This window comes from Balaenoptera musculus, chromosome 2, assembly GCF_009873245.2.
Source record: "Balaenoptera musculus isolate JJ_BM4_2016_0621 chromosome 2, mBalMus1.pri.v3, whole genome shotgun sequence".
Classification (NCBI taxonomy): Eukaryota; Metazoa; Chordata; class Mammalia; order Artiodactyla; family Balaenopteridae; genus Balaenoptera; species Balaenoptera musculus.
The window spans coordinates 89,545,000-89,569,434 of NC_045786.1; the positions used below are offsets into that span (position 1 = coordinate 89,545,000).

The 24,435-nt window shown below is 39.3% G+C and overlaps 1 protein-coding gene across 4 annotated transcripts in view; it reads left to right on the forward strand.

Annotated features, from left to right (window-relative positions):
• The first annotated feature begins 5,103 nt into the window (after positions 1-5,103).
• Positions 5,104-24,435, forward strand: part of UBR1 (ubiquitin protein ligase E3 component n-recognin 1) — a 144,718-nt gene continuing 125,386 nt past the window's right edge. For 3 of the 4 annotated variants that reach the window (XM_036842347.1, XM_036842348.1, XM_036842350.1), the window contains exon 1: positions 5,104-5,314. In XM_036842347.1, the coding sequence (XP_036698242.1) occupies positions 5,234-5,314 (81 nt within the window). In that variant the 5' untranslated portion in view covers positions 5,104-5,233. Of the gene's footprint in view, positions 5,315-12,565; positions 12,713-24,435 lie in introns of all 4 variants that reach the window. The other variant, XM_036842349.1, reaches the window with a different exon arrangement.

Sequence of the window (24,435 nt, forward strand, 5' to 3'; positions counted from 1 at the left end):
TTAAAAAATTTTTTAAACAAGTAAGAAATATTAATTGTAAGAAAAACTAGAAAATACACAAAGTAGAAAATAAAAATTTCCAGGACTTCCCTCGTGGTGCAGTGATTAAGATGCGCTCCCAATGCAGGGGGCCCGGGTTCGATCCCTGGTCAGAGAACTAGATCCCACATGCATGCCACAGCTAAGAGTTCGCATGCCACAACTAAGGAGCCTGCCCGCCGCAACTGAGACCTGGCACAGCCAAATAAATAAATAAATAAATAAATACTGAAAAAAAAATCTTCCCAAGTCAATAAGAATGCCTCTATGACAGTAGCTCTCAAATTGTCGTCTCGAGATCCTTTTATACCTTTTTTTTTTTTCTGAGCCACGTAGCATGCCAGATCTTAGCTCCCCAACAAGTGATTGAACCCACGCCCCCTGCAGTGGAAGCACAGAGTCTTAACCACTGGACCTCCAGGGAAGTCCAAGGTCCTTTTATACTCTTAAAAATTAGGGAACTTGATTCTTGAGGTGCTAGCCTGCTGTGTTTTCCCCTTTGCCAGGCGAAGATTAAAGCCATTTTTCTTGAGACTTCCCTAGTGGTCCAGTGGTTAAGAATCTGCCTTCCAATGCAGGGGATGTGGGTTTGATCCCTAGTCGGGGAACTTTATTCTTGAGGTGCTAGCCTGCTGTGTTTTCCCCTTTGCCAGGCAAAGATTAAAGCCATTTTTCTTGGGACTTCCCTAGTGGTCCAGTGGTTAAGAATCTGCCTTCCAATGCAGGGGACGTGGGTTTGATCCCTAGTCGGGGAACTTTATTCTTGAGGTGCTAGCCTGCTGTGTTTTCCCCTTTGCCAGGCAAAGATTAAAGCCATTTTTCTTGGGACTTCCCTAGTGGTCCAGTGGTTAAGAATCTGCCTTCCAATGCAGGGGATGTGGGTTTGATCCCTAGTTGGGGAACTTTATTCTTGAGGTGCTAGCCTGCTGTGTTTTCCCCTTTGCCAGGCAAAGATTAAAGCCATTTTTCTTGAGACTTCCCTAGTGGTCCAGTGGTTAAGAATCTGCCTTCCAATGCAGGGGATGTGGGTTTGATCCCTAGTTGGGGAACTTTATTCTTGAGGTGCTAGCCTGCTGTGTTTTCCCCTTTGCCAGGCAAAGATTAAAGCCATTTGTCTTGGGACTTCCCTAGTGGTCCAGTGGTTAAGAATCTGCCTTCCAATGCAGGGGACGTGGGTTTGATCCCTAGTCGGGGAACTTTATTCTTGAGGTGCTAGCCTGCTGTGTTTTCCCCTTTGCCAGGCAAAGATTAAAGCCATTTTTCTTGGGACTTCCCTAGTGGTCCAGTGGTTAAGAATCTGCCTTCCAATGCAGGGAACGTGGGTTTGATCCCTAGTCGGGGAACTTTATTCTTGAGGCGCTAGCCTGCTGTGTTTTCCCCTTTGCCAGGCAAAGATTAAAGCCATTTTTCTTGGGACTTCCCTAGTGGTCCAGTGGTTAAGAATCCACCTTCCAATGCAGGGGACGTGGGTTTGATCCCTAGTCGGGGAACTAAGATCCCACACGCCGTTGGGGGAACTAAGATCCCACATGCCACGGGGGCAACTAAGTCTGTGTACCACAACTACTGAGCCCACGCTCTCTGGAGCCTGCGCGCTGCAACTACTGAGCCGGTGTTCTGGAGCCTGCATGCCACAAGGAAGAGCCCGTGCGCCGCAATGAAAGATCCCGCGTGCTGCAACTAAGACCCGACGCAGCCAAATAAATAAATAAATAAATTTTTAAAAAGAAAAAAAAATTAGGGAACTCCAAGTTCTTCTGTTTATGTAGGTTATATCTATTGATATTTATTGTATTAGAAACTAAAACTGAGGAAAATTTTAAAATATCAATTTATCTAAAATAACAATTACCAACCCAATACATGTTAAAATAAATAACATTTGTAAATGAAAAATAGATTATCCAAAGCAAACAAAAAGTGTGGCAATGTTTTACATTTTTGCAAATCTCTTTAATAGAAGACAGCTGGGTTCTCATGTCTCTTTCTTCATTCCATCTACTGTGTGTGATATGTTGTTCTGGTTCAAGTATATGAAGAAACTCTGGCCTCACACAGATACATAGCTGGAAAAGGGAGGAGTATTTTAATAGTGTTTTCAGATAACTGTGGATATTATTCTTTGAATCTACATCAGAACTAGGCCAATAGTAAAATCTTAAAGATCAGTTCGATATGGAATCTGAAATTTTTGTACTCCATAACATTAAATTCTACTGGTCTATTTAGCAATGTGAACACATCTTTTACCCATGCTGGATTTCATAACATCCTGCATTTGTCATTTGGAAAATATTGGTTCATTGACTTATACAGATTTTCCAAATGTCGATACTTTTCATTACACAATACCCCCAAAAAGCACATGTTTTAATATCCCACCAAATTCACTGGGACTTTGTCAAACTCACAGTGGCAGATACAAGTTCTCCACAAAACATTCATTTGAAAGCTTGAATTTTATTGTAGACAAAAACTGTTGTTTTCCTTGATGAGAATGGCTTATTTGTTCATATTTGAGAAAATGCCTGCCGTCTCATTCTATCTTTTACTTGCTCCAGAATCTCATAACCCTAGAATATCTGTCAGTTGTTTTAAGTAAATATGGTATTCCATGAAAATGGTGGTTGGTTCATCTAGCAACTCCATCACAGAAGTGTTTTTCTTCAAGTCAACAATCATACTTTGGATACAGCAGAAAAGCTTTATGTGTGCTTCCCATTTCATCATACAGAATATTTAAAAGACTCACAGGTTGAGATTTAATAAAATTAATAATTTTTACTGTTTCATCAAGAACATTGTTAAGAGAAACACCCCACCCCCTGCCCCCTGCCTTTTTCAACTGCAAGGGAATGGTGGTGAAGAAATTACTAGTGACTTTGGTGCCTAGTTGTTTTTGGTGCCACTGCCTTTATTTTGTGCTGCAGCCAGCAGTTTCATCCACCGTTGCCTCTGCAACAGTAATTACAAATACCAACATGGTTGTTCAAAAAGACACATAACTTCTTTGCCATTACCATAAAAATTTTTTACCTCACAAACTTTCCGAATCTTGGGAACTCTCATGGGGTCTGTGGACCACACTTTAAGAACTAATGTTCTAAAATATTTTTAAAGGCTACAGAGTACTACGTTGTATGTGTGACCTCAGTTTATTTAGCCAGTGTCCTTTATTGAGGGCATTTGAGTTGTTTCTAATTTTTCTCCATTGCCAGTGATGATGTAGTTAAAACTTCACTTGCACCCTGAAATATTTCTCTAGGATACAGTCTTAAAAATGGAATTGCTAGGCCAAAGAGTATGCATTAAAAAAAAAAAAAAAGAATCCGCAATGTTGCCACATTGCTTTCCTGCAGGTTTACCAATTTACACTTGCATTTTACATAACAATATATGAGTATCCTTTCAGCTTATCAACAATGGTGATTATCTTTAAGAAAACAAAGAAACCTCACCAAATTTACAGGCAACAAATGGAATCCATTTTTCTTTAATTTGCATTTATTTGCTTACTAGTTAGGTTTTTTCATATATTTATAAAAATTGATGAGTATTTTGCTTTTTAATAAATTTATTTATTTATTTTTGGCTGTGTTGGGTCTTTGTTGCTGAGCTTGGGCTTTCTCTAGTTGCGGTTAGTGGGGGCTACTGTTCGTTGCGATGCGCAGGCTTCTCATTGCGGTGGCTTCTCTTGTTGCAGACCACGGGCTCTAGGCACGCAGGCTTCAGTAGTTGTGGCACACGGGCTTAGTTGCTCCGCGGCATGTGGGATCTTCCCGGACCAGGGCTCAAACCCATGTCCCTGCATTGGCAGGCGGATTCTTAACCACTGTGCCACCAGGGAAGTCCCCCAAATTGATGGGTATTTATGTATTTTGTCCATTTTTAAAATTGGAAGAGTCTTCTTTGGGATTTTATCCTTTGGTCTGTCATGAGTGAGTGTTGCAGAAATTTCTACCCAGATTTTGTTTACTTTTTAACTTTGTGTAACTTATTTTTATATGTAAGTTTTTAATTTTGATGAAATTACCTATCAGTCTTTTTATATTACCTGTCTATATTTCTGACATTTAATATTTTCTGTATTTTATATTTTCTGCCTTTTCTGTCATGCTTTAAAAAGCCTTCTCCACCCCAATATTATACAAATACATTTACTTATTTCTTTACTTTTTTAAAGCAGTTAACGCCTCAATTCATTATTTTTATATACTATTTGAGGTAAAGACCTAACTTAATCTTTCCCCAAATAGGTAACTACTATTTACCCTTTCCAGAGCGTTAGGAGCTTTATTTTTTTTCCTTTTGTTAAAAAATACGTTTTAAAATTACTTCTTTTGTCAACAATTTACAATAATACAGAAGAAGGTAAAGTAGCTCTAGACCACCTCCCTCCTCTCCTGTTCCTCAGAGCTAACTATTATTAGTTTGCTCTCTTCCCTTTCAAGACTGTTACTTTCGCATTTAAAATGTAGGTAAGTGCCAAACCATAGTTTGTGGCAACTTGATTGCATTTTGTCCCACTTAATTTATCTTTATCTTTTCACACAGAGCTATTTTGCTCTTTTTAAGAGCTACATTATGTTCCATAATGCAGATGTACCACGTTTATTTCGTCTTTCCTCTGCCGATGAACGACTAGGTTTCCCATTTCTCTTTACTTCTTCACCACCTCTCCCAAGAGCTGCTGGGGCCCAAGCTTTCTTGCGCGCATGTGCAAGTTCCCACAGGCTACGTTCCTAAAGAGAGCTTATCTTTGAGTATTTTTTCATTTTGTGGGCTCTGGGGAACCAATGCAGGTACCTAGGAAGGCAAAACACACCCAACAACAACCGCCTGACCAGAAAGAGACCCAGAGCAGGTTCTCACTTAGCCCCGACAGTTTTCTTCCTTTCATAATGGACGCTGAACTTGTTTTTCACCTCGTAGATGCAACAGTTCCCAGCACCGAAACCAGCTATACAACCACTCAGCCACCAAGCACTGTGACTAAGAAATGAGGGGAAGAAACAGCCGCACCGGCCGTGACGCCTGCTTCCGGAAGCGGACCGGAAGCCGCTGTTCGATTCTGCGTCAAAGCCGACTTCAGGGGCCGTCGTAAAACTGTCGCCCTTCGTCTCTGGGACCGGCCACAGGTTCCCACTCGCCTCAGGCGGGGGGTCTGGAACTGCGGGTGTCAGTTTTCCTCAAGATGGCGGAGGAGGAGGCTGGGGACGCAGAGAGGATGGAAGTCAGCAGTGAGTTGCCCCAGACTCCACGACGACTGGCGTCTGTAAGTCCGTGTAGGCTAGTTGCTTTTGTCCCCCCGAGTCCTTCCCTACCGCGTTCAGGAGGATGTGGGGCTTCACCCCTCACGGTGGCTCTGGGGAGCGGGAGTCGTATGGATTGATCTGCAAGGAAGCCACAGAATAAAGTTAGTCATCACCCACATTCCTGCCGACCAAGTCTCCGGTGTATAATGACTTTGTCATTTATTAGCCGTGACGAGTTCAAGCTTGTCTCTATCCTGAAGTAGAAAGAACTGGTAATGTTATTAGATGGTCTGGTGTAGGGGTTTGGAGGAAGAGCCATTTTCCGATAGACGTAGTGTTAACCCCTCCTAGACGATAGGCGTCCAGGACGCAGCACCTTGTGTTGTATTGAATAGCTGGCTGGGTGGGGCCTGATAGTGACAGGGAATGCTGCCACTGTCAACTCACGTCAAGATATGGGGTGTAGGAGTTGTAGTCCTTGGTTGTAGCATCTTGAGAACCCAGGCCTAATCCTCAGTGGAGAAACCCGTCATCTGTCGTTGCTTTTTACAGGTGAAGAACAGGCTTTCAGACATTTCAAGTCAGAGCGATACCATTAATTAATATCGGAATCTATACTTTGCCCTTGTATTTTGAAAACCGAAAAAAAAAAAAAAAAAGGGAAGGCAGAGATAGTAAATTTGAGTCAATAGTCTGACTACAGGGAGAAAGCTGACTGAGGAGGATAAGAGGTAGGGGGCAACATTAGGGAATGTTCTGGATGTCCCCAGGCACCTAGTGGGGAGGTATATAGAAAATATTAAAATATTGGTCACTGCATGATGTGAAGAGTTTTATTAATTTATCTTTATTGGTGCATATAGAAAGGTGTGGGATATACACCTCTTTCTGAAGTTTCTTTGGTTTGTAGTTTTAATAAAATCATTTTTGAAGTATTTTAACCCTGCAGACACTTGAGCATTGTTTTATGAGAGAACAGAGTGAGCTCCAGAAAAGAGTTCACCTCAGGGACTGAAGAGACTGGCTGGGAGACAGAAATCAGGTGGGGAAGGAGTTGGAATAAGGGTTTGGCCATCAACTAGGGCAGTGCTTGCAACCATCCTCTACCCCAAGTAGCAGTTCAACCTCATTTCACCGTATTGAAGGGGGAAGCATGTGTTTGAGATGATAAGAAGTGAGAAGATAGGGAAACTTTAGAAGCAACTGAAACATCCAGTCTTAATGTAAAGCTGTGCTTTTTACATCTTCTAAGGAGTGGAGAAACAGTGCTGTGGTCAGAAGTGTTATCATAATTTTGTATTGCTAAAGATGACTAGTGTTTATTTAAAGCTTTGATATATTAATTCCTTCCAGGTGGTACCAAAAAACCTCATCAATCTGGATCTTACTTATTTGGAATTGGAGATAATGGTACAGGAATCCAGCTAGAATTATGTTGCAAACTCTTCAATATTAGATTTCTTTGGGCAAGGTTTTGGGTTTTGCAAGATAGTGGGTAGATGACAAGAGAAGTGTAAAAGCCTCAGGTAACTCACACTCTAGAGACACAGGTAGGACAAGTGCTCAAATTTTAATACAAGATAGGGTGATGTAAGTGAATGAAGACCTGTGACTGGTGAGCCTCCTGATCACTTTTTTGGCTTGGCTCTCTCTATTTTAGGACTCCAGACATCTTCCTAGTTTCCTAGTCTTTTTAAAAATACCACCTTCAATTTTATCCTGACAGTGGAGTAAGACACTGGCTTTCCAGTTTACTTCTTCTCGATTAAGCGAAGCGAGCTCAGAGATTCTTTAACATTTGAATGATTTGAATCTTAAATCACCATTGGGAGGCAGGGGAAAACAAAATAGTAAATTTGGGACAGTTACGGAGGTCTAAGAAATCTTACCAATTCCATTAGAGTCTTGTCCCTGGGTATTATATAGTTTCTGTTATCCTTAAATCAAACTTCCTTCTTAGACCCCAGATCATTTTTTTCTGTCATATTGCAATCAACAGGCATGAAGTCTCTCAAATTCCTGACATCACATAACATGCAATTAGAGTGAAATAATAGGTATGAATTATTGGACATTTATTAGAAGAGCCATTGCTTAAGAATCATTAGGGGAGTTGATTCTGTAGGTCTAGGGTGAGGTCTGAGAATTTGCATTTTCACAAGCATGCACTGCAAATGAAGTCCTAGTCTGTGGGCCACAGAGAAAGATTTAGCCAGAGACATTTAGAAGTTCTCAGTATAGAGTTGACAGTTGAGGTTGTGGGGATGGATAAGATCTTTGAGGAGGAAAGTCTGTGTTTGTGTGTGTGTTTATACATACACAGAGAGGAAGAGACAGTCACACAGAGAGGGAGGGAGGAAGAGAGGGAGAAGCGAGGAAGACAGGAATGATTGAATTTCAGGGATAGACAGTGGAGGAAGGAGCTAGAAAGGAAGCAGCCAAGCAGGTAGGAGGTGGGAGTAGTGCAGTGTCATAGGGTGAAGTTTCTAGGAGAGGGTGGTTTATTGGGTCTAGGAAGGTGAAGAGTGAGAAAAATTGGGAATTCATAGTATGTGGAGTGGTCTGACAGAACTTCTGCCTTCTGTCTTCATTAACTGGATTTTCTTTATTAAGTCCATCTCAAAAGATGCCTCCTGGTATGGTACTAAACTCTTTTCTTTTCCCTGTCTACATCCTCTGCCCATGTGATTTCATCCAGTTCTTTGGCTTTAAATACCATCTGTATTCGTTCAGTTCTCAAATTTATATCTCTGGGTCATCTCACTTTTGAGCTCCACAGTCACAGGTCCGTCTGCCTACTTGACATATCCACTTGGATGTCTGAAAAGTGTTTCAAACGGAGGAGCAATTAGGAAGCTACTACAGTAACCAAGCCATAGTTGCTGGTGGCTTGTACTAAAGCGATATCACTGGAGATGAAGAGAAGTGGATGGATTGGGGAGAGATTTTGGAAGTATGGTAGAAGTAGAAAGATTTGTTTATGGTTTAGGCATGAGGGAAATGGGAAGAAACAGATGACGTCTGGATCCCCAGTTTTTGACTTAAGTATTCATGATTGTGGCTGTGTCATATACTGAGAGGAAAGACCAGGTTTTGGGAGGGCAAAGAAGGGAGACAGATCAAGTTTTGTTATCCCTGTCTCAGTAGATGACACTTCCGTAATAGCTCTTGAACACAAACAGTTCTCTCTGTCTCCACTCCATCTCTCTAGTCCTAGCCACCATCTGTTGCCTAGGCAACTGCAGTGGCCTTTTAACTGGTCTCTTAGCTTCTGTTTTTGCCCTCTTCCAGTCCATTCTCCACAGAGCAGCCAGAGAAATCTTTGTAAGACTAAATCAGATCATGTCAGTCTCTTGCCTAAATCCTTCAGTGGTTTCCCATCTACTTGGAATAAAATCTAAACTCATTACATGTTCTTCAAGATCCTGCCTGATCCGGCCCCTCCATCTCCCCTCATTTTCTGTTACTTTCTCTTCATTCACTTTTAGCCACCCTAGCTTCCAAAATAAGTCCAAGCTCTGTCTTACTTCAGGGCCTGTGCCTTTGCTTGCTGTTCTTTTTTCATAGAGTGTTTTTCCTCTGCTTTTTCTTGATACTTACCTTGTCTAAAAGATGGGTTCCTTTCACCATTCTCTTTCAAAGCACCCTGTTTATTTCCTCCACTGAACTTATTACAATCTGTGATTACTGTATTGTCTTTATTTATTTAAATATCTGTTTCTCCTACCAGAATGTAAGTTCCGTGAAGGCAAGGATCATGTCTGACTTGATCATGATCATTTCCTGATCATGTCAAGGAAAAATTATCTACAATCTCATGTGTATAGGGGATCTTTAAGAGGTAACATAGTCTTTTTATAGTTGACTTTAAAATATTGAGATATAGAGGAAGGAATGAGAAGTTATATGCTATTTTCAGTGGAGGTGATTTTCCTTAGACATCTGTATCTATTATTTTAGGCCAGAGCACAGCTTTCTGTAGTAAGAACATAGTTAGAGTGAGAAAACGAGGATGAAAACCAAAGTCTCTCTTTTTTTAAAAAAAATAAATTTATTTATTTATTTTTGGCTGCATTGGGTCTTCGTTGCTGCGCGCAGGCTTTCTCTAGTTGCAGCGAGTGGGGGCTACTCTTCGTTGCGGTGTGCAGGCTTCTCATTGTGGTAGCTTCTCTTATTGAGGAGCACAAGCTCTAGGCACGCGGGCTGCAGTAGTTGTGGCATGCGGGATCAGTAGTTGTGGCACGCGGGCTCAGTAGTTGTGGCGCACGGGCTTAGTTGCTCCACGGCACGTGGGATCTTCCAGGACCCGGGGTCAAACCCGTGTCCCCTGCATTGGCAGGCGGATTCTTAACCACTGCGCCATCAGGGAAGTCCAAAACCAAAGTCTCTTGAGTCCTGACTCAAGTGCTTTGTCGCCAGATCATAGCAGAGCCTAGTGACAATTATTTTTTCATCAGCATCTCCTAATTTCTGTTGTAGGCAGCTAGGGAAAATTCTGATTTTCAGTACCAAATTCTGTAGAGTCCGATGAAGTTAAGTTCTGAAACTGCAAGTCAAGAGTGACAGCTTCAGTCCTACTAGTAATTTATCTAGTAATTTGTCTAGATGAGCTGGTGCTTGAGACTGACTGCTTATGTTTAATAACAGACATTGTCTTGCAAATAAAGAGGTTTTTGTCCTCAGTACCGCATAGAGTGTCTGTCTGGGTAGATATGTATATAAATCAGTGATGCAGGATGAACCAACGCAGTATCCTGCCCATCCTTTCTTTGTGTGTGCTGGCTTTGAGGGTTACCTCAGATTTCTTTGAAGGTGTTAATCATATGTTGTGTTCTGTGAAACAGTTTTCTTTAAGCTTTTAACTCAGATGGCTTAAAACAAACTATTAAGACCTCTTTAGTTCCAAGTGATTTCTGTGAACTCCTATGTGTTCTTCTAAGATATTCTGGTTAACATGCCTCCTGTTGAAGAAACAAAAGTTATTTCATGAGTTTGTTTTTTTAAAGCATTTGGTACAGTTTTTTTTTTTTTAATGTTGTCACACCCTGTAGTAAGCTAAGTGCTTATGGAAATACGCTCTACTAAATAAATGCTATTGAAAGACCCCAGAAGAGTTATTGTGCTTCCGTAAGTGCCTACTTGCTATCCAGGATTGACATAGGCCCTGTCCAGAATGGAATCTGTTTTTAATCACTTGAATGTAATTCTCCTTCTAATAGTTTACTTAATGCTATTCTTCAGAACAAAGTCTGTTTGACTTGTTTGGAGGAGTGGGGCTATAACCACTTAATGTGTCTTTATGAGCTACCTTTTAAAAGTCCTTTGAACTTTTGGTATTGTTGGATAAGCTAGAAATGACTTTAGCCACAGGAGGAAATATGTGTAAATTTATCCATTTATGTTTTTATATATACATACTCTGCCTTGCAATCTAAGAAAGAATTTTAGTTGTATTGGAAATATTTATTCAATACAGTAGAAAGAGAATATGAGATATGTACCCCATAGTGTAGGAAACCAGATTTCATTCATCCAGAGACTTCAAGGAGAGCTTAGAAAATTGGAGCATGAGCCTATGGTCAGAGCAAAAAAGGAAGAGAAAGGCTTAGGAGGGATGGGATGCTTTTGAATACTAAATTCTGACAGCATGCATATATGTATATTATCTCAACAGGAAAGAAGAGAGAGGGGCCTTATTTGTCACACTACTCTATATTTGATTCTGGCTAATTTTATCAATGCCATGAGGACATAGTAGACTTATGTACAAAACAACACAAGGCTTAACAGACATATTATAGGACTGATATGTTATAGGACACACACATAAAATCTCCTTAGGCTAAATTTTGCATCAAAACTAACAAGGTGAAATTTAATTGCCATGAAAGTAAAGACTATGTCTAGGACTGGGTATTTGTGTGTAGGACTAGGTCTCTTAGGTGAATGATTTGAGGGTTTTAGTTTTCTGCAAACTCACTAAGTCATAATGTGATGTGGCTGCCAAACAAACAAAAAAGCGATCTTTTAAAGTAGTTTAGTGTCCTGGATAAGGAAGGTAATAAGCAGTCCCACTCCTCTGTACAGAGACATACTGTGCATATTCTGTGTAAGAGTGATCAACATGGAAAGTGGGCTGGATACCATGTCATTAGGGATGGCTAAATTTCATTTCTAGGAATGAACAGATTTCTTTAGTTTCTACATTCCAGTTTAGCCCTGGAATAAAGAAACTAATGAGAGACATAATATTTAGCTTCATTTGTTTGATAGGTTGTTGGGTGAAAGAGCAGAGTAATTTGTATTGGATGATTTCGGGCAGCATAGGATAAAAGTTACAGGAAGGTAGATTTTGGTTTAATTATGAGCTGTAAGAATGGAAGTTGGCTGAGAGGATGTGTTCAGACAGGCTTAGGGAGCTGATTATCAGATATGTTTTAGACAGGGTTTCCCTATGGGATAAGTGGGTGCACTAGGGTTTTTGTTGTTTGCTTGTTTTTAAACTTCATAAACCTGTCAAATAGTATTACAAGAAAATTTAGTATAACCAAAAGATTTCTTGGTGCCTAGAGGTGCTCCAATTACTAGTCCAGTACTTGCTTTGAGCAATTCTACTGCCTCCAGATTTTGTTATGCCTTTAAAACAGGGGAATTAGAAACGGAATTACAGGCCCTCCGTAGATGTCCATCAGTTATCTAAGGAAGGGTAAATTGTGATTTGAACAAAAGGAATCTAGTGTACTTAAAGTAAGTTCTGTTTTCAGACTGATGTTACCAGTCATCCCAGTCCCTGGGTCAGAGTTGAAAACATATTTTTTAATCTCCATGGGGATGAGGAAAATGTTTGGAATGTTTGGGGATTTAAATGTTGTGAGAACTTGTTTTTACAGAACAGTCAATTGGGAAAGTCTTCCCTTAACTCCAGATGTTGAAAAAAGAGTTTTTTTCCCTGAACATGAAAATAAAAATTTCTTAATTTAATCATGTCTCAAATTGGAGAAAATACTAAAAGCAACCAACCAAAGAATCAAACCTACTCCAGTCACCAGTAATTCCTGAACATGTCACCCAGTAGAATACATCCTGTATAGTTTTTCTTATCTAGAAAAAAAAAAAGACAGAAATCTTAGTTGAAAAAATTGTTTTCATACTTGTGGCAGTCATCTAGGAAAAATTTTTTGTGAAACAGCGTAATTGTACTTTATCTCCTGTAAGAATTTCGTAAACAGTTTTAGAAAGCTTAATGTTATCATTTGCTTTGTTCTCTTTAGCAAGAAGTCTGTAACTTTCAACAATGACTGAGACCTTTTGTTAAGTACTTGAGATAGGCTTGTGTGGATACAAGGATTTGGAAGGAAAGTTCCTTCCCTCAAGGAGCTGAAAATCTGGTTGAAGAGGCTCGATGTACACATTTAAAGGTAACTTATGTTATCTGACAAAGGTACAGGTACTGAATGAGTACTTTCTTTAGTAAGTGCGGCATTGGAGTTACAGGGGAGAGAAATTTTCTTAGATGGGTCAGTGAAGTGTTCATGGAGGTAGGCTTTGAGCTAAATCGACCTTAAGGAACAGCTAAGGTGGGGGGAGGTGGAAGGATAGAGAGCTAGTGGTAAGGTCAGTGGAGAGGGCATTGAAGGCATCAACACCCAGACATTCTGTCCAAATCATCTAATTATGTAAAGATAACATTTTAAAATATTAGTTCCTCAGACTGAGACATGTAATGACAGGGATATAATTTAAGAATATTTAGTGGTATTCATTTAGAGGGAAAAATTAAAAAGAAGGCAAAGCTTTGTTTTTTGTTTTGTTTCACTATTAAAGTGAAATTGAGCAAGTCTTAAGGGTAAATTTAAAAGAATAATGTATTTATATTTGGTTAAGTAGAATGAACACTGAACTCTGGGAGTCAGAATACCTAAGTTCTATTCCTGACCCTGATAGTATTCAGTCTTGAACAAGCCAGTTTACTTTTTCCTTGTCACTCAGTTTTAAATGAAGGACTTGAACCAGAATAGATCCCTTAGGTTTTTGGTGATTCTCAAGTTTCTCATGTTCTTGAAAATATTCTTGAAAACTAGAACAGAAACTAGTTCTGTGCCTTCCATAATTAGGAAGGACAGAAAAAGGTTTTTGTTTGGTGTATAGGACTGAATATACAGGATTTTTCTTTTTTCTTTAGTGCTATTTGAAGAAAACAACTTTAGGTACATCATAGAACATTAAATCTGCTAGTTATAGTTGTTCCCAGGTATGCAGAGAACACAAGTTGTTGGTTTGTGAGTATCCTAGAAAAGTTGGAGTTAGAATATTGGAAGGTTTAGTTCATTTTTTTAGAAAAGATTTTAGTAAAATATTTAAAATTTTACAGTTAAAAAATTACTCCCAAAATATGGAATCACTGTAAGGATATTATTCATATTGGGTAAACAGACATACAAATTCCATGAAAGTATGCTAAAATCCCACTACCCACTACTGTTAACATTTTGGTATATATTCCTCCTAACTTTTTCCCCATGTTAATATATATAACATATAACCAAAATGAGACTTTATACGTACTGCTTTGTAACCTACTTTAATGTACTGTGTATCTTTAATGCCTTTCCATTAGATGGAAATAAACATCTTCAGTTATCAGTTCTTTTTTTCTAACTTCTTATTTTGAACTCATTTTAGACTTTTAGAAAACTTAGAAAAATAGCACAAACAGTTCTCTTATATCCCTCACTCCTGCATCCCCTAATGCTAACATCTCACATAAATGTAGAACAATTATTAGGGACCGGAAATTAATATTGCTACTAACTAAACGACAGACCTTATTCAAATTTTACCAGTTTTCCTACTAATGTCCTTCTTCTGTTCCAGGATCCTATTGAGGATCCCACCTTACATCCCACCTGTTTGTCTCTTCCAGTATGTAACAGTGTCTCACTTTCTCCATAGTCTCCTTCCAGTTTGTAACAGTGTCTTGGTCTTTCCTTGTTTATCATGACCTTGACATACTCAGGAATATTGAGCAGTTATTTTGTGCCGTGTTCCTTAATTTGGGTTTGATGTTTTCTTAAGTTTGGAATGAGGACATACATTTTTGGCAAGAATAACACAAAAATGGTACCATGTCCTTCTCAGTGCATCATATTAAGGGATTCTTGATATCAATATTTCTTATTACTGGTGATATTTATCTTAATCATTTGGTTAAGTTGGTATCTGCAAGGTTTCTCTACTTTATACTTACTATCTTTTTCCCTTTGTAGTTAATAAGTATTTTCAAGGGAGATACTTTGAGACTATTTGGCATCATTTTATTTTATTTTTAAAAAAATTTAAATTGACTTTTATTGGAGTATAGTTGCTTAACAATGTTGTGTATTTGGCATCATTTTAAATGGGTGTATATCCTATAGTTTTTTTAGAGTGGCTCCCCCCGCCCTCCGCTGCTTGATTGCAGAGGTATTGACACTTGTCAATCAAGGTCAAACAGAATTACATTGTTTAAAGTAAAAAGTGAAAATTCTTAGACCTTCTCCGCAATTCCTTTTCTCCATGTAACCACTGTAAAGAGTTTGATGTTTCTAGACACTTACTCTATGTTTAGGAAACATCTATACATATCTCTATACATTTATGACATGTGTATATGTTGAATTAGGAAACTCAAATTTGTAGAAATGCATAAAGTAAATATAAGTTAGGTTTTCATTTTTTTTTTTTTACAAAAATGAAATTTTATTATTTTAAACTTGCTTTTTTCAGTCTACAGTGCTTTATGGTATTCTGACTGCATAGAATGGTATAGATGTATCTTTATTGATAGACATTTAGGTGGACTTTGTTTTTTCACAGTTACAAGTAACATAGTAGACACAGTGGAATATATATATATATTTTCACAGTAGGGCAGGTGTGGCTAAATGATAGATTCCATCATTTCTTTAAACTATTCCCCTATTGATGGACATTCAGTTTTTTTTTCCTGTTATGAATAACTTTGTACATGAAATGTGTAGATTGCAAAAGCTTTAAAATGATTTCTAATAGATAATATATATAGTAAAAATTGAAATAGTAAAAATGGGTATGTAGTGAAAAATAAATACAGGGGTCTTTCCACTGTTAACAATGTATTTTGAATCCTTTCAGAGGTTTTCTACTCAAATGTAAGCATATACAGATAATATCTCCTCTTCATTCTCTTCCCTTCTTCCATTATAAATGGTAGCATACAGTACTTACTGTGTTCTGTACCTTTTGTTTTTGTTTTTTTTTTTTAGTATTAGTTGTTTTTTTTGTTTGTTTTTTTATACTGCAGGTTCTTTTTTTTCTTTTATTAATTAATTAATTTATTTATGGCTGTGTTGGGTCTTCGTTTCTGTGCAAGGGCTTTCTCTAGTTGTGGCAAGCGGGGGCCACTCTTCATTGCAGTGCACAGGCCTCTCACTATCACGGCCTCTCTTGTTGCAGAGCACAGGCTCCAGACGCGCAGGCTCAGTAATTGTGGCTCATGGGCCCAGCTGCTCCATGGCATGTGGGATCTTCCTGGACCAGGGCTCGAACCTGTGTCCCCTGCATTGGCAGGCAGATTCTCAACCACTGCGCCACCAGGGAAGCCTGCAGGTTCTTATTAGTCATCAATTTTATGCACATCAGTGTATACATATAAATCCCAATCGCCCAATTCAGCACACCAGCATCCCCACCTCACCGTGGTTTTCCCCCCTTGGTATCCATACGTTTGTTCTCTGCATCTGTGTCTCAACTTCTGCCCTGCAAACCGGTTCATCTGTACCATTTTTCTAGGTTCCACATACATGTGTTAATATACGATATTTGTTTTTCTCTTTATGACTTACTTCACTCTGTATGACAGTCTCTAGATCCATCCACGTCTCAACAAATGACTGAATTTCATTTCTTTTTATGGCTGAGTAATATTCCACTGTATATATGTACCACATCTTCTTTATCCATTCGTCTGTCGATGGGCATTTAGGTTGATTACATGACCTGGCTATTGTAAATAGTGCTGCAATGAACATTGGGGTGCATGTGTTTTTTTGAATTATGGTTTTCCCAGGGTATATGCCCAGTAGTGGGATTGCTGGGTCATATGGTAATTCTATTTTTAGTTTTTTAAGGAACCTCCATACTGTTCTCCATAGTGGCTGTATCAATTTACATTCCCACCAACAGCACAAGAGGGTCCCCTTTTCTCTACACCCACTCCAGCATTTGTTGTTTGTAGATTTTCTGATGATGCCCATTCTAACTGGTGTGAGGTGATACCTCCTTGTAGTTTTGATTTGCATTTCTCTAATAATTACTGATGTTGAGCAGCTTTCCATGTGCTTCTTGGCCATCTGTGTGTCTTTCTTTGGAGAAATGTCTATTTAGATCTTCTGCCCATTTTTGGATTGGGTTGATTGTTTCTTTAATATTGAGCTGCATGAGCTGTTTATATATTTTGGAGATTAATCCTTTGTCCATTGATTCGTTTGCAAATATTTTCTCCCATTCTGAGGGTTGTCTTTTCGTCTTGTTTATGGTTTCCTTTGCTGTGCAAAAGCTTTGACGTTTCATTAGGTCCCATTTGTTTATTTTTGTTTTTATTTCCATTACTCTAGGAGATGGATCAAAAAAGATCTTGCTGTGATTTATGTCAAAGAATGTTCTTCCTGTGTTTTCCTCTAAGAGTTTTATAGTGTCCGGTCTTACATTTAGGTCTCTAATCCATTTTGAGTTTATTTTTGTGTATGGTGTTAGGGAATGTTCTAATTTCATTCTTTTACATGTAGCTGTCCAGTTTTCCCAGCACCACTTATTGAAGAGACTGTCTTTTCTCCATTGTATATCTTTGCCTCCTTTGTCATAGATTAGTTGACCATAGGTGCAGGGGTTTATCTCTGGGGTTTCGATCTTGTTCCTTTGATCTATGTTTCTGTTTTTGGGCCAGTACCATATTGTCTTGATTACTGTAGCTTTGTAGTATAGTCTGAAGTCAGGGAGTCTGATTTCTCCAGCTCCGTTTTTTTCCCTCAAGAATGCTTTGGCTATACGGGGTCTTTTGTGTCTCCATACAAATTTTAGGATGATTTGTTCTAGTTCCGTAAAAAATGCCATTGGTAATTTGATAGGGATTGCATTGAATCTGTAGATTGCTTTGGGTAGTATAGTCATTTTCACAGAATTGATTCTTCCAATCCAAGAACATGGTATATCTCTCCATCTGTTGGTATCATCTTTAATTTCTTTCATCAGTGTCTTATAGTTTTCTGCATAAAGGTCTTTTGTCTCCCTAGGTAGGTTTATTCGTAGGTATTTTATTCTTTTTGTTGCAATGGTAAATGGGAGTATTTTCTTAATTTCTCTTTCAGATTTTTCATCATTAGTGTATAGGAATGCAAGAGATTTCTGTGCATTAATTTTGTATCCTGCAACTTTACCAAATTCATTGATTAACTCTAGTAGTTTTCTGGTGGCATTTTTAGGAGTCTCTATGTATAGTATCATGTCATCTGCAAACAGTGACAGTTTTACTTCTTCTTTTCCAATTTGTATTCCTTTTATTTCTTTTTTCTTCTCTGATTGCTGTGCCTAGGACTTCCAAAACTATGTTGAATAATAGTGGTGAGAGTGGACATCCTTGTCTCGTTCCTGGTCGTAGAGGAAATGCTTTCAGTTTTTCACCATTGAGAGTGATGTTTGCTGTGGGTTTGTCGTATATGGCCTTTATTATGTTGAGGTAGGTTCCCTCTATGCCCACTTTCTGGAGAGTTTTTATCATAAACTGGTGTTGAATTTTGTCAAAAGCTTTTTCTGCATCTATTGAGATGATTGTATGGTTTTTATTCTTCAGTTTGTTAATATGGTGTATCACATTGATTGATTTGCATATATTGAAGAATCCTTGCATCCCTGGGATAAATCGCACTTGATTGTGGTGTATGATCCTTTTAATGTGTTGCTGGATTCTGTTTGCTAGTATTTTGTTGAGGATTTTTGCATCTATATTCATCAGTGATATTGGTCTGTAATTTTCTTTTTTTGTAGTATCTTTGTCTGGGTTTGGTATCAGGGTGATGGTGGTCTCGTAGAATGACTTTGGGAGTGTTCCTTCCTCTGCAATTTTTTGGAAGAGTTTGAGAAGGATGGGTGTTAGCTCTTCTGTAAATGTTTGGTAGAATTCACCTGTGAAGCCATCTGGTCCTGGGCTTTTGTTTGTTGGAAGATTTTTAATCACAGTTTCAATTTCATTACTTGTGATTGGTCTGTTCATATTTTCTGTTTCTTCCTGGTTCAGTCTTGGAAGGTTATACCTTTCTAAGAATTTGTCCATTTCTTCCAGGTTGTCCATTTTATTGGCATAGAGTTGCTTTTAGCAGTCTCTTAGGATGCTTTGTATTTCTGTGGTGTCTGTTGTTACTTCTCCTTTTTCATTTCTAATTTTATTGGTTTGAGTCCTCTCCCTCTTTTTCTTGATGAGTCTGGCTAATGGTTTATCAATTTTGTTTATCTTCTCAAAGAACCAGCTTTGAGTTTTATTGATCCTTGCTGTCGTTTCCTTCATTTCTTTTTCATTTCTTTCTGATCTGATCTTTATGTTTTCTTTCCTTCTGCTAACTTTGGGGTTTTCTTGTTCTTCTTTCTCTAATTGCTTTATGTGTAAGGTTAGGTTGTCTATTTGAGATGTTTCTTGTTTCTTGAGGTAGGATTGTATTGCTGTAAACTTCCCTCTTAGAACTGCTTTTGCCGCATCCCATAGGTTTTGGGTCATCGTGTTTTCATTGTCATTATTTTCTAGGTATTTTTTGATTTCCTTTTTGATTTCTTCAGTGATCTCTTGGTTATTTAGTAGTGTTGTTTAGCCTCCATGTGTTTGTATATTTTACAGATTTTTTTCCTGTAATTGATACCTAGTCTCATGGCATTGTAGTCAGAAAAGATACTTAATGCAATTTTAATTTTCTTAAATTTACTGAGGCTTGATTTGTGGCTGAAGATATGATCTATCCTGGAGAATGTTCCATGAGCCCTTGAGAAGAAAGTGTATTCTGCTGTTTTTGGATGGAATGTCCTATAAATATCAATTAAGTCTATCTTGTTTAATGTATCATTTAAAGCTTGTATTTCCTTATTTATTTTCATTTTGGATGATCTGTCCATTGGTGAAAGTGGGGTGTTAAAGTCCCCTACTATGATTGTGTTACTCTTGATTTCCCCTTTTATGGCTGTTAGCATTTGCCTTATGTATGCAGGTGCTCCTATGTTGGGTGCATAAATATTTACAATTGTTATTTCTTCTTCTTGGATTGATCCCTTGATCATTATGTGGTGTCCTTCTTTGTCTCTTGTAATAGTTTTTATATTAAAGTCTATTTTGTCTGATATGAGAATTGCTATTCCAGCTTTCTTTTGATTTCCATTTGCATGGAATATCTTTTCCCATCCCATCACTTTCAGTCTGTATGTGTCCCTAGGTCTGAAGTGGGTCTCTTGTAGACAGCATATATATGGGTCTTGTTTTTGTATCCATTCAGCTAGTCTATGTCTTTTGGTTGGAGCATTTAATCCATTTACATTTAAGGTAGTTATCAATATGTATGTTCCTATTACCATTTTCTTAATTGCTTTGTGTTTGTTATTGTGGGTCTTTTTCTTCTCTTGTGTTTCCTGCCTAAAGAAGTTCCTTTAGCATTTGTTGTAGAGCTGGTTTGGTGGTGCTGAATTCTCTTAGCTTTTGCTTGCCTGTAAAGGTTTTAATTTCTCCATCAAGTCTGAATGAGATCCTTGCTGGGCAGAGTAATCTTGGTTGTAAGTTTTTCCCTTTCATCACTTTAAATATGTCCTGTCACTCCCTTCTGGCTTGCAGACTTTCTGCTGAAAGGTCAGCTGTTAACCTTATGGGGATTCCCTTGTATGTTATTTGTTGTTTTTCCCTTGCTGCTTTTAATATTTTTTCTTTGTTTTTAATTTTTGATAGTTTGATTAATATGAGTCTTGGCATGTTTCTCCTTGGATTTATCCTGTATGGTACACTCTGTGCTTTCTGGACTTGATTAACTATTTCCTTTCCCATATTAGGGAAGTTTTCAACTAAAATCTCTTCAAATATTTTCTCAGTCCCTTACTTTTTCTCTTCTTCTTCTGGAACCCCTGTACTTCGAATGTTGGTGCATTTAATGTTGTCCCAGAGGTCTCTGAGACTGTCCTCAATTCTTTTCATTCTTTTTTCTTTATTCTTCTCTACAGTAGTTATTTCCACTATTTTATCTTCCAGGTCACTTATCCGTTCTTCTGCCTCAGTTATTCTGCTTTTGATTCCTTCTAGAGAAATTTTAATTTCACTTATTGTGTTGTTCATCATTGTTTGTTTGCCCTTTAGTTCTTCTAGGTCCTTGTTAAACGTTTCTTGTATTTTCTCCATTCTACTTCAAGGTTTTGGATCATCTTTACTATCATTACTCTTACATTGTTTTCAGGTAGACTGCCTATTTCCTCTTCATTTGTTTGGTCTGGTTGCTTTTTACCTTGCTCCTTCATCTGCTATGTATTTCTCTGTTTTCTCATTTTGCTTAACTTACTGTGTTTGGGGTCTCTTTTTCCCAGGCTGCAGGTTCATAGTTCCCGCTGTTTTTGGTGTCTTCTCCCAGTGGCTAAAGTTGGTTCAGTGGGTTGTGTAGGCTTCCTGGTGGAGGGGACTGATGCCTGTGTTCTGGTGGATGAGGCTGGATCTTGTCTTTCTGGTGGGTAAGACCACGTCCGGTGGTGTGTTTTGGGGTGTCTGTTACCTTATTATGATTTTAGGCAACCTCTCTGCTAATGGGTGGGGTTGTGTTCCTGTCTTGCTAGTGTTTGGCATAGGGTGTCCTGCACTGTAGCTTGCTGGTCGTTGCATGGAGCTGGGTCTTAGCATTGAGATGGAGATCTCTGGGAGAGCTTTTGTCGTTTGACATTACGTGGAGCCAGGAGGTCTCTTGTGGACCAATGTCCTGAACTCGGCTCTCCCACCTCAGAGGCTCAGGCCTGACACCCAGCTAGAGCACCAAGACCGTGTCAGCCACATGGCTCAGAAGAAAAGGGAGTAAAAAGAAAGACAGAAAAAAATAAGATAAAACAAAATAAAGTTATTAAAATAAAAAATAATTATTAAAAATTAAAAAATTAAAAAGTAATAAAAGAAAAGGAAAAAGAAAGAAAGAAAGAAGAGAGCGACCAAACCAAAAAACAAATCAACCAATGGTAACAAATGCTGAAAACTATACTAAAACAAAAACAAAAACGGAGAGACAGAACCCTAGGACAAATGATAAAAGCAAAGACAGACAAAAATCACACAAAGAAGCGTACACATACACACTCACAAAAAGAGAAAAAGGAAAAAAAATATATATCTATACATATTTTAAAAAAAGGAGGAAGAGAGCAACCAAATCAATAAACAAATCTACCAATGATAATAAACTCTAAATACTAAACTAAGATAAACATAAAACCAGAAACAAATTAGATGCAGAAAGCAGACCTCAAGTCTACAGTTGCTCCCAAAGTCCCCCGCTTCAATTTTGGGGTGATTCGTTGTATATTCAGGTATTCCACAGATGCAGGGTACATCAGATTGATTGTGAGGATTTAATCCGCTGCTCCTGAGGCTGCTGGGAGAGATTTCCCTTTCTCTTCTTTGTTCGCACAGCTCCTGGGGTTCAGCTTTGGATTTGGCCCCGCCTCTGCATGTAGGTCGCCTGAGGGCGTCTGTTCCCACCGAGACAGGACGGGGTTAAAGTAGCAGCTGATTAGGGGGCCTTGGCTCACTCAGACTGGGGGAAGGGAGGGGTACGGAATGTGGGGCGAGCCTGCAGCGGCAGAGGGCAGCCTGACCTTGCAACAGCCTGAGGTGTGCCATGTGTTCTCCTGGGGAAGTTGTCCCTGGATCACGGTACCCTGGCAGTGGCGGGTTGCACAGGCTCCCGGGAGGGGAGGTGTGGATAGTGACCTGTGCTTGCACACAGACTTCCCGGTGGCTGCAGCAGCAACCTTAGCGTTTCCTGCCTGTCTCTGGTGTCTGCGCTGATAGCCGTGGCTTGTGCCTGTCTCTAGAGCTCATTTAGGCAGTGCTCTGAATCCCCTCTCCTCACTCACCCCGAAACAATGGCCTCTTGCCTCTTACCCAGTTCCAGACTTTTTCCCGGACTCCCTCCCGAATAGCTGTGGCGCACCAGCCCCCTTCAGGCTGTGTTTGTGCAGCCAACCGCAGTCCTCTCCCTGGGATCTGACCTCCGAAGCCTGAGCCTCAGCTCCCAGTCCTCACCCGTCCCGGTGGGTGAGCAGACAAGCCCCTCTGACTGGTAAGTTCTGGTTGGCACCAATCCTCTGTGCGGGAATCTCTCCACTTCACCATCTGCACCCCTGTTGCTGTGCTCTCCTCCGTGGCTCTGAAGCTTCCCCCCTGCCACCCCCCATCTCCACCAGTGAAGCGGCTTCCTAGTGTGTCGCAACTGTTCCTCCTTCACAGCTCCCTCCCAGAGGTACAGGTCCTGACCCTTTTCTTTTGTCTCTGTTTTTTCTTTTTTCTTTTGCCCTACCCAGGTACACAGGGAGTTTCTTGCCTTTTGGGAAGTCTGAGGTCTTCTGCCAGCGTTCAGTAGGTGTTCTGTAGGAGTTGTTCCACATGTAGATGTATATCTGATGTATTTGTGGGGAGGAAGGTGATCTCCACGTCTTACTCCTCTGCCATCTTGAAGGTCTCCCCGCCTTGTAAATTCTTATTTCTAATTATATGTCAGGTTATAAAACTCCTTAGACAAGTTTTATTAGCTTATCATAGCTGAATAGAATTCTCATTCCTTTTCTTTGCCCTGAAAATTGTTTTTTAACACTTCAAGGGGACACCCGTTAATTTACTTTAAGATATAGTGAACAAGTATATGTTCACCGTGTTGAAACTCTTTATGATTTTATAAACGTTATCTAGCCTTTGTTTTTACAGACTGAAGAGTCCTAATTTTCCATCCCTATTATTTTTTCTAGGATTCCTTCATTCTTTTGGTAATTTTTTGCCTAGACAACACTACCCAGTGGCCTGAATAATCAGTCTCACATCTTGGCAGAAGGGTGTTCCTGTGCCAAAAGGGCCAGGACCTTAGCTACCACAGATAGCTGTGGGTTGGTGCCCTATGCTCAATTGGCAAGTTGGGTTAGTGTATGATAAATATACTTCTTAGTTTCCTCCTATTTCTGTGTAATTTCATAGAAGGGGTAGCTAAATTTAAGAAGTAGGGGCATGTTCATTTTAATATAGATCCATTCTAAAATTCATCTTTCAGTATTTGGTTGTATGAAAAATTTGAAAAATGCACAGTGTGCAGCAGTATTGGGTAACAGTTACTCATGTTCATTTTGAGTAACAGAAGGTTTTAATTTTGATTAAAATAAAAAATTTTATCCATTTTTTTTCATGGTTGGTGCTTTTTCTGCCCTGTCCAAGAACTCTTTGCCCACCCATAGGATGTCAAAGAGTTTTCTCCTATGTTTTTGTCAAGAAATTTTACAGTTTTATTGTATTTTTTAAAAAAATTTGTTTATTTTATTTATTTATTTTTGGCTGCATTGGGTCTTCGTTTCTGCACGCCTGCTTTCTCTAGTTGTGGCAAGTGGGGGCTACTCTTCGTTGCAGTGCACAGGCTTCTCATTGTGGTGGCTTCTCTTGTTGCAGAGCACAGGCTCTAGGTTTGTGGGCTTCAGTAGTTGTGGCTCGTGGGCTCTAGAGCACAGGCTCAGTAGTTGTGGCACATGGGCTTAGTTGCTCCATGGCATGTGGGATCTTCCTGGACCAGGGATCGAACCTGTGTCCCCTGCATTGGCAGGTGGATTCTTAACCACCGCGCCACCAGAGAAGTCCCAACAGTTTTATTTTTTAATATTTAAATCTTTTATCCATTTCTAATTAATTTTTAAAAAAATTTTTTTAATTTTATTTTTTTATTTTTGGCTGTGTTGGGTCTTCGTTTCTGTGCGAGAGCTTTCTCTAGTTGCGGCAAGTGGGGGCCACTCTTCATCGCGGTACGTGGGCCTTTCACTATCGCGGCCTCTCTTGTTGCCGAGCACAGGCTCCAGACGCGCAGGCTCAGTAATTGTG